Source organism: Poecilia mexicana, unplaced genomic scaffold, assembly GCF_051168715.1.
Source record: "Poecilia mexicana isolate PSO_F unplaced genomic scaffold, ASM5116871v1 scaffold_10, whole genome shotgun sequence".
Lineage (NCBI taxonomy): Eukaryota > Metazoa > Chordata > Actinopteri > Cyprinodontiformes > Poeciliidae > Poecilia > Poecilia mexicana.
In genome coordinates, this window is record NW_028263379.1 from 17,268,303 (window position 1) to 17,284,142 (window position 15,840).

Consider the following 15,840-nt stretch of genomic DNA (forward strand, 5'->3'; position numbering starts at 1 on the left):
AAGCAAATACGTTGGATAAGAAGTGTTTGCCAATAATAAATGCTTCTGAAGAATACCGTAATACCCTGATATTGAGCTGTTGGCACGTAATGAGACTGTCAAACAGCAATGGTCTTCAGAGGCCCCTTCATATTCATTGCTAGACTGACTGCTACTGGGGCTCAATCCTGCCCATAGAATCACCGTCCACAATGACTCTTTGAAGATGGTTTAATTATATCAGTTACAAAAAATAATTTCCCTTTCGGATAAAGTATTTTTGAATTGAATTTCCCTTGCGGCTATCCAGTGCAGTTGATCGCTGATTGGCCGTGCTTATGTCCGGGTATAAAATTAACCATTTAGAAGAAAGCAAAAGTTTTCACATTTTAAAGAAAATGTTTACAAAATATATATATATATATATATATATATATATATATATGATTTTTTTAAAATATGCATAAGTATTTAATTTGCTGTGTGTGGATAAAATCAAAGCGGAGATTGTGACAGCTCTAAGATTTGTTTACAAATTGCAGTTTGTGTTTTTGTCGCTTGCTGATGACGTCAGTGGTTCTTCCATCATGGCGGCGGAGGGCTGTGTAGAGATGAGCGGTAACGGGGTGCCTGAAGAGTCTTCAGGTAGATTTATTTCAGAGTTTCTAGACTAAAGTTGGCTGCGGGTTGACAGATATGATAATTGTTTCAACAAAGCGCTGCATTGTTGTTTCTTTGAAAAGCGGAAGGCATGGCATGCTAGGCTGAACTACACACAGCGACGTTGAGCAGAGCTGGACGTTCAGTGATTCCCTATAAGCTGAACTGATAAGAGTTTTAACTCACAGCTGTGCTGAAGAGGCTGCTGCTCAGCTTCCCGGAGTGACATTTCTTCATTTCAGTGATTTTTTACATTCATTTTACTGCACTTGTATCTGCTATAATGTATGAATGGGAGGCTCTGCAGAAATCTTAAAATTTCTTGATTTTTCAAGAAAGTTTATTTAATTAGTTTACCTCCAACTATATGCACAGAGGTTTTCTTTCTCAGCAGGTTATCTGGTTAAATTGGGCGTCTTTATGTGATTCTAATAAATGAATTTAATGAGTGCCGCTGTATTTATTTCCCTGTTCTTCATTACAATAACATTGAAATACAAATTACTTTAAAAAATATTACCTTAAAGAGAGGTAAAGAGAATAATTAGCTGAAGTCTGCACATTGTTTTTGTAACACTGTACCATGTTTCTTTTAATGTATTTAAAAGTTTAAAACAGATTATATCTCACATTGAACAAGAGTCACAAAAACATGCATGTAAAGGTAATTTAAAATGGGATTGTCCAAACTTAATAAATATTGTAAACCGAATGACGTAAAGCAGATTTATTTTGGTCTGCTGTGGAAGGATGTTCCCCTGGCTCTCACATCTCTGTTGACTTTTGACCTAAACGTACGGTTACACTACAGCAGAACCTATTTTCTTTGGCTAAAAGAAGCCAATACCAATATTCTTTTTGATAATGTTCTCCTTCTTAAAGCCATGGATGTCACCGAGGCAGCGCCGCCTCCTCCTGAAGCATCGGAGGAAAATGGCGGTGCAGCTGTGGCCCCTGAGGGTGCTGCAGACCCAGATAACTACTCCACGGACCTGGCAGCAGCGAGCGAACAGGGGGATCTACCTGCAGACTTTGATCGTCTATGGAAAGCCGCACATGACAATCCTCAGGACTTCCCCAGCTGGACCGATCTGCTCCAGTACTGTGAGCAAGAGGTGTGTGTTTTCAGCAAACCAGAGGAATTTTTTAGTAGAAAACAGAAATTAAGATTGACTTTCTCTGTAAAGAGGAATTACCACCCAGTTTCATCTTTTCAGGGTCATGCTGCCGCATACCGCAGAGCGCTGGAAGCCTTCCTGGCTCGGTATCCTCTCTGCTATGGCTACTGGAAGAAATTTGTCGACCTGGAACGTCGTGACAGCGACAACAACAAAGCAGAGGAGGTAAAAACTCCTTTACATTTTTTTCATATTATTTGATGTGTATTTGTAAAGCACTTTACTTATTTTTAAAAATTGACGTGTGTGCTATGTTAGGTGTGTATTCGTGGTCTTCAAGCAATCCCTCTGAGCGTAGATCTTTGGATCCACTACATCAATCTGCTGCTGGGAACGCTGGACATGAACCTGCCCGATTCAGCTGTTCGGATTCGCAGGTGAACAGGCTTCCAGTCACATCTTAATGTTTTCGACACGTTATTTTCCAAAGCTGATGGAAAAGTCGAGGGTTCAGCTCCGAAATTTCTGTTTTAATTTCCTTTTGAATGTCGTCTGAGTATGTTTTGGAAACGCACACAGAAAATACTAATATCATTAGATTTTACAGTTTAGTTGAGTTATTTCAGACCAAGCCAATTCCAGCACAATATTGTTCCTTGACTTGTACTCAAAAATACAACTTATTGTGAAACTTCATAAAAAAACATCTAGAAATTTGACTCTGGAAGTGATAAACATGGAGGAACCGTGAGAGCAGAAAACACAATTAAAGTAATACATAAACAATTCTTTGATAACATAATAATTTTTTTCCTCGGTTAAACATCCTCAGTGTTTTTGAGAATGCCGTTGCGTCGTGCGGTTTGGATTTCCACTCGGACCGCCTGTGGGATCTCTACGTGGAGTGGGAGAAGGAGCACGGAAACGTGAAGAACGCAGTGGCCGTCCTGGACCGAGCGCTCAGAGTTCCCACTCAGCTCTACAGCACCCACTACGACAAGTAAGCCCACCTGACCGCCACAGACACAATACTGACATCCAAGGGCCTTCAGTGGGTCACATTGAAGGCCCATTGGTAAAACCATTACAGTTTTACCACTGTAATGGTAAAACTTGCAATTAAATTCGAGATTGACATAAAAAAAAACAAAAAACTTTTGAACAGAAAGTCTGTTTGAACGTTTACTGGTTTTCTCAATTGTTGACTTTACATTTTTCTGCTTTTATGATATTAAGCACTTTAAACTGCCTTGTTGCTGAAATGTGCGATACAAATAAACTTGATTGGTTGATAAAAGCTCTGATTGTGTAAAATGTCATCTCCAAGTCATTTTATCTTAAATTAGTCAATCCTAGTTTACAGCAACTCCTTTCTCCCACACACAGTGTGACGCTGCCTCTGTTTTCGCGGTTAATGATGATTTACAGCAGAAATATTACAAAATGCTGTTAATTATAAAAGTGCCTAAAGTCTATCGATAAACCTTCATCCCCTCCTCTTCATTTGTCTCTTAAGTTTTATTCCTGATCCTGCTGCGTTGTCCACCCTTCCTGCTTCCAGGTTCAAAGTGCATCTTAACAACAACCCGCCTAAAGACGTGCTCCCCTCTGAGGAGTACGAGGAGCTGAGGGCGACGTGCCGGCAGAGCCAGAAGGCAAAGCGGGCCGAACAGGCCCAGGAGGCGGACGAGGAGAGGCCGCCAGGAGAGGAGGAGCCCGCTACGCCTGAGGGTACCGACTCGGTGAGTAAAATCTGGCTATTAAAAGCTTGGTTCTTACTAGAAATAAGCCTTTATGAGGCTCAACCACCTGGTTTATTGTTTAATCTGTGTTTAAATATTATTTAACACGGGAGGAAGGAAGTAGTTTTTATGGGTTCTAATGCCTTGTTGTTTTTTCTGCCTGGAGATTTTAAAGTCCAGCACTCGTAGAGTTCAGTGAAAGCTGACAGTTTGTCACATTTTCATGACCAGGTGTAGATTCCCAATGGGAACATCTTTATATACCAGTGATGTATGCCTCTGTTCAGGAGGAGCTGATGCAGAAGATCAGAGACCAGGTTCTGCTTCGCAGAGACAAAGTTTACCAGGACAATGAGGGAGAGGTCCGGAAGAGGTGGAACTATGAAGATGCTGTGAGTTTCTGCCGGGATCATTTCCCCAGACCTCTCCGTTGCTCTCTGTTCTTTATTTACTCTTATTTTAACCTTCATTTATTTCTGTCTTTATTTTATTCTTTTAGTTTTGTTTTTTTTTATTTTATTTTTTTTGTTTTTATTTTTGAATTCTTTATGCATTTCTATTCTTTTTATTTATTTTCTTTCTTTTTGTTCTTTATTCTTTTTGTTTTTTATATCTTACTAGTTTTCAATTTATTTTACTTAGATTTTATTTGAATTCTTTATGCATTTCTGTTTTTTTTACATTTGTTTTATTCTCTTTTTTTGTATCTCTTTATTTTTATTCTTTATGTATTTCTGTTTTTATTATTAATTTTATCTATTGATTCTTTATTTTATTTTATTTTGCATATATAGCGTCTCTTCTAGCAGGAAGTCGTGTTCATGATGAGCTCCAGATCTGTCATACATACACATATGCAGGCAATTCTTAAAGCTAATAATTATTTAATGAAACAAACCAAAGACACGCAGCATGAAAACAACTTTGAATGAGTGAGCCTGAAAATGTCAGAACCGATTCTGTAAATAAAACCATGACTGAGAAAAGTAGAAATAATTTAGTCCAGTTTATCCTCTCCTGCTGTCGCTGGCTCACAAACCCAGCAGATTTCCTCGTTTCTTTACGACAGATCAAGCGTCCGTACTTCCACGTCCGGCCGCTGGACCGCCTCCAGCTCCGAGCCTGGCACACCTACCTGGACTGGGAGATCGCTGAGCTGAACAAAGACACCACAGAGTCCTCACAAGGCGAGGACACGCACGATAAAAGTGTTTTTAATTTCCTTTCATGTTAGAAAGTATCTGTATTTAACACTGCTGTCTTCTAACAGATCCAAACCAGGAATCGACGGAGGAATCTGAGGTCACGACGCAGCGTCAGGGAGCATCAGATGATGCTCCCGCCGTCCAGGGCGACCACAGAGTTCGCATCCTGTTTGAGCGCTGCCTGATCGCCTGCGCTCTGTACGAGGAGTTCTGGACCAGGGTGAGATGAATCACTTACTCACTTTATCTGTGAGGGGCTTGAAACAATGTAACACCTTGCTGTGTGTGTTTCAGTACATTCAGTACCTGGAGCCACAGAGTGTGCAGGAGACGCGGGCCGTCTACCGGCGAGCCTGCCAGGTCCACCTGCCCAGCAAACCCAACATCCACATGCAGTGGGCCACGTTTGAGGAGAGACACGGTACGACACGCCCGTCTCTTTCTGCTCCTCCGAACTCAGAGCCGCTTCCAGCTGCTTGTTTATACGACGCCAGTGACCAGAGGCTCTTTTTGAAACCAGGTTTCAGAGTGAATCTTTTCTGAAACATGAAGCAGGAGCGTGTCTAGATTTTTTTTTATTTGAGGCACCAGGCAGAGGCACAGACATATTAAAATTACAAATTTCCTCTAAATGCACTGCGGTCTTCACCGACTCTGAAAAACAAAAAGTTGAAGAACAAAACTACTTATTTACCCAAACAGATCTGTTTAGCATGTGAGAGAGAACCATGCAGCACATTTGTTTGCTACAGTGACTGAGGCCTCAGGATTCTGTCACACAGTTAGCATAGCTTAGCTTTGTACAACTTTATGTTTAGTACCGTAATGCTAACTTCATTCAACATATCGACTATAAAGTAGAAAAATTTGAACCAGACTACAAACTGCAAATAGCTGTTTACTTTTGACTGTAATCTCATATATTTATATCTTGATGTTCGTTAATATATATTAGCCCAATTTTCGAAATTTCGAAATTTTTCAAATCTGTGATCTGTGAAAATCTGTTTGTGTGATGTTTTTTCTCTTTATTTGTTGCTTTGAGATTTTTTTTTTAAGCGCATTTTTAACTTTTCAAGCTCACAAATGTTCTTGTATTTTCTAGAAAATGTCAGAATTGTTTGGTGGAAATGTTTACAGTGGCCCTAATATGCTGATGCCATGAAATGGCCAGGCTAGTCTAAACATTTAAATGTACAACAAAACAAACAAAAAAAAGCACATCAGAAAACTTGCTCATGCGAACTTCCTGCCTGTCTCCACCAGGTGACCTCAACGAGGCCCGGCGGGTTCTGGAGGCCCTGGAGAAAGCCCGGCCTGGTCTGGCCGTGGTTCGCATCCGCAGGGCGGCCTTAGAGCGCCGAGCGGGCCGGCTGGACCAGTCGGAGGCTCTGCTGCGAGAGGCGGTGGCTGAATCCAAAGAGAGGCCGACGCTGCACGCCTTCTACTCCATCAAACTGGCCCGTCTGCTGCTCAAAGTGGCCAGAAACCCAGACGGCGCCCGCACGGTTTTACAGGAAGCGCTAGAGATTAGTCCGGTGAGATCAGAGAGAGAAACGGTTGATGTCTCAGCTGGACGGCATGATGCGTCTCGTTGCTTAGCGGTGTCAGGGAGGAATTTGCTACAAAATAAATGAAATATTGTCACAAGAGATTTCTCCTTGAGGCTGTAAAGAGATGTTACTTTGTGATAATTTTGTCCTAATTAAAAATAAAAAAGTCTCCATCTATTCTGGGGCACAAGTCAGGTCAGGATCCACCCTTTGCACCCTCCTGTTTTAATAAAAATGTTTTCCTTTTCTCCATAAATGACTCTTCCATCAGGATAACGACAAGCTGCACTTGAACCTGTTGGACCTGGAGTCGTCTGCGGAGCCGGGGGCTTCGGCCGAGGCGGTGCAGGAGTGTGTGACTCGGGCCCTGGCGGCTCCGCTCACCCCGCAAACCAAGTTACTCCTGTCACAGAGAGGCCTCCAGTTCACGGAGGAGTACAGCAACTCCATTAAGAGGTTGAGCATCTTGTTTCTGACCATCCTGTTTGGGTCTGGTGAAGCATTTTCATCTCAAAGTGAAGCTGTGCTGTCTCTGCAGCGTGCTGTCCGTCTACGAGGCGCATCAGAAGCTGCTGGACGAGCTGGGAGGCACGAAGAGAGAAGCAGAGAACGGGTGAGAGAAGAGGGCAAAACCTAGCCTCAGATTATGATTGTGGAGGGAAAGTTCAGTCTGTCGGAGAGACACTTATTAAAGCTTTTTGTTTTAATAAGTGTTACAGTGTCATACTGTTATCAGAAGTAGGAAAATTTAACTCAAGACTTGGAAATAGGAGGAGTAAGAAAACTGATGACTGATCAGAACCTGAACCAGTTCCTTTAAAGTGACTGGATTATTTTCTGGTTCATTATAATAAAACCAGAATTACAGATGAATAATTATCTGCATAGATCTGTTTATTACCATTCAGGGATTTGGAGTTCCAACTGTTCACCGTCTGACCCTTCCTCTGCAGAAACATTGGCGCTTCTGCTTCCTAAACAATATGGCTCAAATAAATAAGGTTCTAGTCCTTCAGTAGAACCAGCTTTCCTCTTCTTCATCACTCCAGTTAGCTTCTTCTGTCAAAACTGCAGATGAGTCGCTCAAATATTCACTGAAATCCTCCCAACTTCTGTAGATTCAGCCTTGGTTGTTTTACATTTCGACTTACCCTGATTACATCACAAAATGGCGCCGTTGTTTAATACATTTAGTTAATACACAGAATACACGACAGATCATCTTTTTAAATCATGTCGGTGGTTCTAACGTTTTATTTCTATTAATCTGGTTCCTAAGGGACGAGGATCCAGAGAAAACTAGCAAAACAGACGACAGTTCTTCTGCTGCTGTGCCGGCATCCAGCACGTCACATGTTCCCATCACCACGCCGCCGCCTCCTGTGATGGCCGCCGACCCAAGCGCCCAGGCCGGATACGGAGTGTACAGCAGCTGGTACCAGGTAAAGGTTAAGAAGTTCTGCCATTTAATGTTTACAGATTCCTAGTTTTGTTGTTTTTGAAATGTGAAAACTGATGTTGAATTCGTCTGAAAGTTTTTTTAATGACACATCAGTTTCTTTTCTGTCTCTAAGCAACCGCAGTACGGCGGCTACGGCGGCTACGGCTACCAGAACGCCTGGAACTACAACCAGTCCTACTATCCACCCAGTTAAGCCGAACAGCTCTGGAACCGGTCCGACCCGTCTGAACGACAGACTTATTTCCCAGCATGCCTCTGTGCTTTCAGAGTTGGTGAATCTCGGTGGAAAAACCAGCTAAAGGGAAACCATGGCGCCCATTTTCTGTAAAGTCTTCTGATTTTAATTAAAATTATTTTTGTATTTGTTGTCAAATCGACACCTTTTCTCATGTTTTAAAGTCGCTCACTCTATCCAGTGTGTGAATGGTGTTTTGTACCAGTTGTTGGTTTTTAATGTACATAAAATGTGTTTTATAGTGTCACTTTAAGGCTTTCTCAGATTTGTTGTTCTTCAGATACAAGGAGAAAAACAATTTAACACTACATGAAACAAACTCACAGGTGTTTCTATTATTTACCTAAATGTTCAAATACAAGGAGGAACTAATAGAAATGTACCATGACTGAAAGTCCAGTTCACTTCCTCCTGTTTTTATAGACAAACTGATCATTTTTTCTAAATGTTAAATACTTGAGTCTTAATTTAACCCAAATTAGTAGGTTTGGTTGTTTTATTAAGATGCATCAGCAGCTTTGGCTGCATTTAGGCTGCAGCATAAATGGAGTCCAGCACCAACTGTGGTGAAAGGTTTTGGTTTCAGCTCCCAAAAGCTTAAAAATTAATTTAAAGAAGAATGAAGTTTTATTTTTAAAAAAGGTACTTTGCTAAAAGTTCGAATTAAAACCAATGAGTTCCTCTCATGGACGAGGAAACCAGTATTTCCAGTCTTAAACAAGTTAAGCTTTCCTCATTATGTGCATGTAAAACACACACAAGAAGCTGTTATTTAATCATCTAGAAGGTTTTATTTCTGAGTTTTTTTTTTTAGCAATTTAGTTTTTGTGAACCTCATCACTAATGCAAACAGTAGTGATGTCAATCAGTAGTATTATTTTGGCAATGTAATCATCTTTACCGGTGCTTTTTAATAGGTATATACAGAATTCAAGCTTATATTTGTTAAAGTGGTATTTTTTTTAATATATTTTGTTATGTGTGTTATATAAAGAATATTTTCAGGAAGACAAACCTTTTAGCTGCATCATTTCCAGGTTTTCTACTTTCATGAGAATTGGTTTTACAAAAATGTGAGAGGATAAATTTATATAAAATTCAGAACATCAACTCAATTATCCCAGCCAGCTTTATTGTAATCAGGTTCCTGGTGGACACAGCTTTCAGCAAATCTGAACTCGTTAAAAAAATGAAAGTAAAATGTCACAAAGTCAGGAAGATCACAGGAAATAAACTTAAGGCCCTTTCAGAACCACTTTAGCATGTATTCTTTAGCAATACAAGGGTCGAGTTAAAACTTTGTACTGTGCATTTTTTTAATAAATGTGTTGAAACCACCAGCAGAGATCCTTGGGGAAGTATCAGTCAGAAGCCAGCTATCTTCAGCTCGACTCAGCTGAGGTCAAAGGTCCAGTTCAACGCCTGCAGCAGATCTGAAGCTGCATTCAGTCAGTCTTCAAAAACAGAAACTCACATCAAAGTCTGAGGAGCTCCAACGTGTCTGAATGCAGCTTCACTGCGTCTCTGCTTCGGTTCAGCTAGCTGGCTTAGTGAGTGATACTAGCAGATGGCAGCTCGGTTCCTGGGTCGCTCGGTTCTCGTGTTGACGTCGTGGTAGAGGTGAGGTAGGCTCACAGAGCTGATCCTTCTCACTTTTTGGTAACAACCAGCACAGCTGAAGGCACCAAACCTGTGCAGAGCGCAAAGAAAAGCCGGTTTCAGCCCAACGCGAGCTACATGTTTTAAAAAAACAAAAAAAAGCTCATGGACGTGACGCCATTTTAGATATCTGACAGCATTTAAAACTCGTTTCCTGAAGGCTCACCCAGCTCTTTAAGAGGCTTCTCCATGTCCAGTTCAGTGTAAACGTGGCGCGGGTATGGCGACAGCAGCGTGAAGTCCTGACCCTCGGGTGTGTTGCCGTTCATCTGCACGTAGACGCGCACCGCCGCCAGCGGCTCCTGGGCCTTGAACACCGTGTTGATGGTGGAGCCGTCCAAAAGACGAACCTGCGAAGGATCCGGTGAAAGGAAGCGTAAAATAACTGTAACAACAGCAATACAGAGTAAAGTGAAGCTTTATTTACAGGGTTCCTGTAAATAAAGTTTATTTACAGGGCTCCAGCAAAGAAGGAAAGAAAGAATGGAGAACACAAGGAAGAAATGACAAGATGGAGGGCAGAAAGGTACAAAAAGCCTTAAATAATATATGTGATATAATATGTACCTGTATCCTGGACTCATCATACTCCTTCTTCGTGGGCGGGGGCCCCTGACCGGTGGGTGACGACGGACTGGGCGGGGTGGGCTGGGTGGATGTCATCGTGCTCGGAGGTGCACCACCTCCAAACTAAACCAGAGGAGTTAAAAAAAAGATAAAACAGTCAGAATTACAGAGTAAAACATGAAAAATAAAGTCAGTGTGTCTCAATTACTTTCTGTGCTCGCTCCTCTCGGTCTCGTGCGATTTTATCTTTAACCCGTTGCCTGACAAGGACAAGAAAAAAGGCACCAGAGTTAGAAACAGTAACAAGAAGTAAAACCATTGTGATCTTAATTATAATGTCCTCACAACAAAGTCTTTCCACAAACTAAACCATCATAAATAATAACTGCATCATTATGTGTAAACATCCTGCAAAGTTACAGTCAAATCTTGCACATAAATTGTAGTACCTGCAGCATTTTGCTTCAGGATTTCATAAATTGTTATCAAATCTTTACTTTTGTGGCTTTAAACATTCATTGTGAATCCTTGGAGAAGCTAACCTCGCCAACTTGTCCTCCATCTTCTCTCTCCTCCTCTGATCTGCGAGTTTCTTCATCTCGTCGTCCTGAATCTTCTGCCGGATCTGCTGCAGCTCCTGGCCCTGCCTCCTCCGCTGCTTTTCCCGCTCCACCTCCTCGGCTCGCTCGCGCTCCCTCCTCTCCGCTTGCTTCACTCGCATCAGCTCCTCTAGTCTGAAAGGCAGGGACAAACCAGCTGGTAAATAAAAACACATGACGTTAACGCTGCTTACAACTGTTCAGCATCAGCTCTGACCTTTTGACCTGTTCACGTTTCTCCTCCTCCGTCATTGGTTGTTTTGAAGCCTCTGGGTTGTCGCTGTATAGCTCATCTTCCTCTGTGATTACTGGCGCTAAAACACGACCACGACCAAGATGATTAATAAAACATCTTTAAAGAAATTATTCACAAAGACAGATCTACCTTAGACTATATGAATTCAAATGGTATTAAATATTGTTTTTCTCCTCAGAAAAACAAAAACATGCACCGACCTTCACCTGAGTCCCCTGCTGTCGTCTCATCTGCCTCTCCTCCTAAAACGTTCCCCGCTGGAGGAACGTACGGCTCATCGATGTCAGGGTCGTTCTCATGTTCCATTAACCTGAAAGAGACGCATCCAGAACAAAAGGTCAGGCAGCCATTCTGTGCTCTGAATGGCTGCCTGACCTTGACCTAATGATAAAACAATACAGGCATCATTGTAAATTTTAATAATTTCTGTAGACAACCCAAAATATCAATTGCTATACAGTTGAAACCAGATGTTTAAATATTCCATACAAATATTTTCGGTCAGTTAAAGATTACATAAGTAATTTATATTTGTTTAATAATGTTTTTTTTTAAGTTTTTAACATTCTTCTCTTTAATCATAGTTAATTTATTAAGCAACATATCCAAGGGTGAGTTGGCTTGAGTAGCTTCTTTTAGTTAATCAAAGACACATTCAAATAAAAACCGCTTTTTAAATGCTTAATGAGGTTATCAATGTTTCATAATAAAATGAGTTTGAACATTTTGAAAAATTTAAGTGTGAGAAAATAGCAAAAACAAGAGAAATACATAGAGAAGCCGAAACTTTTGACCAATACTGTATGTAACTGTCTCACCAGTCCATGGCTTGCTCTATCCCCTGGTTTCCTGTATTGGCCACTGCTTTCTCCCTGAGGAAGCGACAGAAAGGACAGGTTACCTTCAGCTCACTGAAATCAGTCATATCTGGTGTGAAGCTCGTAACTCACGCTCTGTTTCTGCCAAAGCCCATCTCCAGAAGGCTCTCCAGTGTTGTTAGCTCTGCCATTTTGACCTGAAACAAGCAAGTTACCAGCTTTCATGAATCATCGACAGAAAGAAAAGGGGACATCAAATAACTCCCTTTAGATTTTCTCATTGAAAGTAAACACATTCACAATACTTTCGGAATAAAAAACGAGAAGAACACAAATTAGTTTCACCCTGAACAGCTTGTTATTTCCAGTCACAGCTGAAGTAATGCTAAGAGCTAGCGTTAACATTAATGCTGCTAACGAGGGTAGTTTTACTGACTGAAATGATTAAAATAACCTTGCTGTAAATCGTTCTCGCTAAAAATCGCTTTGTAATCTTTAATGAAGGTAGTCATAGTGGTTATGTTGTTTTAAGTGTGTTAATATCAGAGGCACAATAGAGATTGATGAAGGAGCGTTTGTTAGCTACTTACACATCAGCCTGCTACAACAGTTCATCAGTACGGAAAGTCATGTGGGTCAAAAGGGACCACGCGAAATTAGTTCAAGAACATTTATTTTAGATTAAGCTCACAATTATTAGATTAATATCAAAATTCTGACATAAAAATGGTTAGAACAAGGAATTTGAATGCCTTTTGGTCTTTTTAATTTCTTAAAATAATTTGACATTATATCATTAAATAATCATGCAATGACTGATGTAATCATTGACATCATTCATATCAAAAGTTTTATCTTAAGTTCAGCTATTTCTACAGATGCCTGACTGAATATGAAGTTATTTCTATGTGCATTAGCTCTGCAACACTGCATTTGGAGACGAAATTATGACTTTTAGATGCTTCATATTTACAAATCCTTCACTTTTTGGATTTTATAAAATAAAAATATTTCTGGGAAACATCAAACATGCATAATTCTCTCTGATAAAAGTTACTCAAAACCATCAAACCAGAACAGGAAGTAAATTTGATCTATGACCCTGTAACATATTAAATGTTTGTTTTAAAACACATCTCTATTGGTTACTTTGGTTTCTAAACTATGAGCTTCCTGTTGGCCTGAATGATTTGATCCTATCATGGAGGTATGTTCATAGGTGTTCAAGCTATATAATTTTCTGACTATTATGTGCAGGTTGGGTCTGTTACATATTTACAGTAAGTGTAATGATTAATTTTTCTCTACCCCACACAGTCTTAAGCAGCTCTCAGTCACGAGTTCATCCATTACTCAGACTTTCCTCTCAGTCACTGACTGATTTTCTTTCACACTTTTAATTGTAATTGTTTATGTCTCTTTTCCTCCTTTTGGTATTTACTTGCAGGGTTAATTTGGTAAGTATGAGCTTTTTTTCATTTGCATTTGTTTATCAAAGTGATGTGCAATTAAGAAAAAAAAAGTTATTTGTCAATCAGATTTTAAACCAGTTTTCAGAAAACCTTTGACCTATGACCTAGTTTGGTTTTCTTTTAATAAAATGTTGTTGTTTTGGTTAGCTATGGTACATTTATGCTATTTTGGCAGTAAAAAAAATTCTATATGTAATCTTAAAAGGAGAGCTTAAATTTCACAAGAAGTAGCAAAAAGGATTTTTTAAAACAAAATGTTAAAATTGAATAAAAGTTGATCAGGTTCAAACATTTCCGTGTTTGCTTCTTTTGGAAACAAGTTGATGCATGGCTGTTTGCACAGATCTTAATGGACTGATACCATCATATTTTTTTTCAAGATGACATTCTGTAAAAGTATAATGTAAAGATTTTTGCTGTTGTTTCTTGTTCAACTATTACTGAAAATGTGCCAGTTTATTTATTTTTGATCATAATAATTTACCGGTGCTTGTAAGTCTTCCTATTGGAAAGATCCTCTGAATAGAGATGGTCAAAGTTGAAGGCTATAATAGGGGTGAAGGTCTTTTTAGCCTATCTTTGAATTACTTTATGGCTCTATTTTTATTTCTTTTACAGAGGACGGGTTAAGGGTCAAAGTTCACCAAAGATAAGTTGAGTCAGATTTTGCGAAAAAAGAAAAAAAAAAAAAAGATGAAGCTCCCCAAAAGGAACAGTCAGCTATCTATTTTAATGCCGAAATATAAGACTTTTTTTTTTTTTTTTTGAGTTCAAATTCAAGTAGTTTTTTTTTTTTTTGGGCACAAATCATCTTGCTCTCAACACCCTGTTCATGTTTATTGAGTGAATGACCGTAATTTTATTGGAGTCAAAGGGTGGAATGTAATCTCAGATGCTGTAAAAACCAAGATTAGTTTTATGATATTTCAGTGATAATTCATCAGATATGGCTGCTATCACACGGAGACTCAACTTTAGGACGGGCAGTAAAGTGGTGTGACTTCATGTGATCACTGAGTTCAACAAAAGAGGGCAGCATTTTATCACACAACTTTACAGAGACTTTGCCAGGCAGACTTCATGAGACAATAACAATGCCAGAGATTATATCTGGGTTAATATTTAAAGGCCATCTAATCCTCGTGGAGGTAAAACGGAGGCTCCTGCTTTGACTCGGTTCTCAGCTGAAGACTGGGGAGCCGGATTTGGGGGAAACCTTTTGCTCCGGTCCATCAGCTGTGTTGTTTCTGCGGGTCTCACCAGCTGTAACAGCATCTCCATTTGGAAAAACTGTGGCATCCAGTGGAGCTGCTGTTATCTGTGGAGGGACACCTCTCCTCATTGAAACGCCACACAGCTCCTTCTACAGTTTGTTTTAATTAAAAGGTTGATGGTTGCTGTCGAATAAAATTTATTGTGTGAATCCAGTTAAGGTGTCAATGTGATTTTTTTTCTCTCTCATCATACAGATTAAGCTGATCTAACATACAGCCTGAGATAACGGTCATGCTGCTTATCGCTGTCATAAAAATATCTATGCAATGATTTAACATAATACGTCTCAACTTTCACAGGTCACTACATTTTAAAATGATTTTAAAATCCCCATTTATTTCAGTAATTAAATTTAAAATGTGATAAATATCTGTTATATAATTCAGTAATTAAATAATTAATTCAGAATCTTAATTTCAATTTTTCATTTAGAAATGAATCCCTCTGTGAGTTAGCAGTCTGCAGTGTTGTGAAAATCTAGTTGCCCCGTTACAAGTTTCTTCTGTTTTTTCTTTTTTTTTCTTTTTTGCACATAAATATTTCAGATTATCAAATATTATAACCCAAGCAAATACAAAAAACACTGTTCAAGTCAACCTGGTACTCTGTCGTAAAAAAAAAATCACCCCATCTTGTTAAATCATGAAATAACTAAAAATAACTATTTGTATCGGTCATGCCCTTCAGCCCTGATCACAGCCAGGCCTGAGCCAGTTTGAAAGGAAATAAGGTAAAAGATCTCAAAAATGGATAAGAAGAAGCAAAATCTTTGACATCTGTTGGTCTGGAAAGAATGACAATGACAAATAGTTTTTTAAGGATTTAGTACTCCAGAGACCCAAACTCAGTAGTTCTTTCTCTGTAAAGTCAGAGCTGCCAGAATTACTTCAATAACATCAAAGACTTATCCAGGATGTCACAAAAGAACCAAATATAAGAACTGAAACACTGCAGATGTCATTGACTTCTCCCAAAGTTGGTGCTTTTGATTCAGCAGTAAGAGAGAGATAAAACAAAAATGACATCCATGTGAGAAGCCACTCCTGACTGAAAGAACACAAAGGCCTGTCTCACATTTGCAGAAAAGCATCTTAACGTTCTCCAAGACTGTTTGGGGTTTGGTTTGAGGTGCTTTCTTGTATCAAGACATGGATAACTAGCCTTAACTAATTAAATCATAAATTCTGCTCTCTACCAAAAAACACTCAGCTTTCAGTTTTTGACATTGAGCTTGAGTTCA

At 39.6% G+C, this 15,840-nt stretch overlaps 2 protein-coding genes across 2 annotated transcripts; one reads left to right on the forward strand and one right to left on the reverse strand.

The window, feature by feature from the left end:
• Nucleotides 1-540: 540 nt before the first annotated feature.
• Nucleotides 541-8,207, forward strand: LOC106930308 (pre-mRNA-processing factor 39). The gene is made up of 15 exons (XM_015007769.2): nucleotides 541-624; nucleotides 1,522-1,754; nucleotides 1,857-1,982; nucleotides 2,076-2,194; nucleotides 2,590-2,757; nucleotides 3,319-3,499; nucleotides 3,787-3,891; nucleotides 4,569-4,686; nucleotides 4,770-4,924; nucleotides 4,999-5,125; nucleotides 5,971-6,242; nucleotides 6,529-6,713; nucleotides 6,796-6,870; nucleotides 7,537-7,699; nucleotides 7,832-8,207. The coding sequence occupies exons 1-15, from the start codon at nucleotides 567-569 to the stop codon at nucleotides 7,910-7,912; spliced, it is 2,166 nt and encodes a 721-aa protein (XP_014863255.1). The 5' UTR covers nucleotides 541-566; the 3' UTR covers nucleotides 7,913-8,207.
• Nucleotides 8,208-9,065: 858 nt separating this feature from the next.
• On the reverse strand, nucleotides 9,066-12,506 carry ubxn1 (UBX domain protein 1). Its single transcript, XM_015007780.2, has 10 exons — nucleotides 12,444-12,506; nucleotides 11,986-12,050; nucleotides 11,854-11,907; nucleotides 11,236-11,345; nucleotides 10,997-11,093; nucleotides 10,723-10,914; nucleotides 10,389-10,440; nucleotides 10,181-10,303; nucleotides 9,780-9,963; nucleotides 9,066-9,644 (listed from the first exon to the last, which is right to left on the reverse strand). Exons 2-10 carry the CDS (start codon nucleotides 12,042-12,044, stop codon nucleotides 9,604-9,606), a joined length of 912 nt encoding a protein of 303 aa, XP_014863266.2. The 5' UTR covers nucleotides 12,045-12,050; nucleotides 12,444-12,506; the 3' UTR covers nucleotides 9,066-9,603.
• Nucleotides 12,507-15,840: the final 3,334 nt, after the last annotated feature.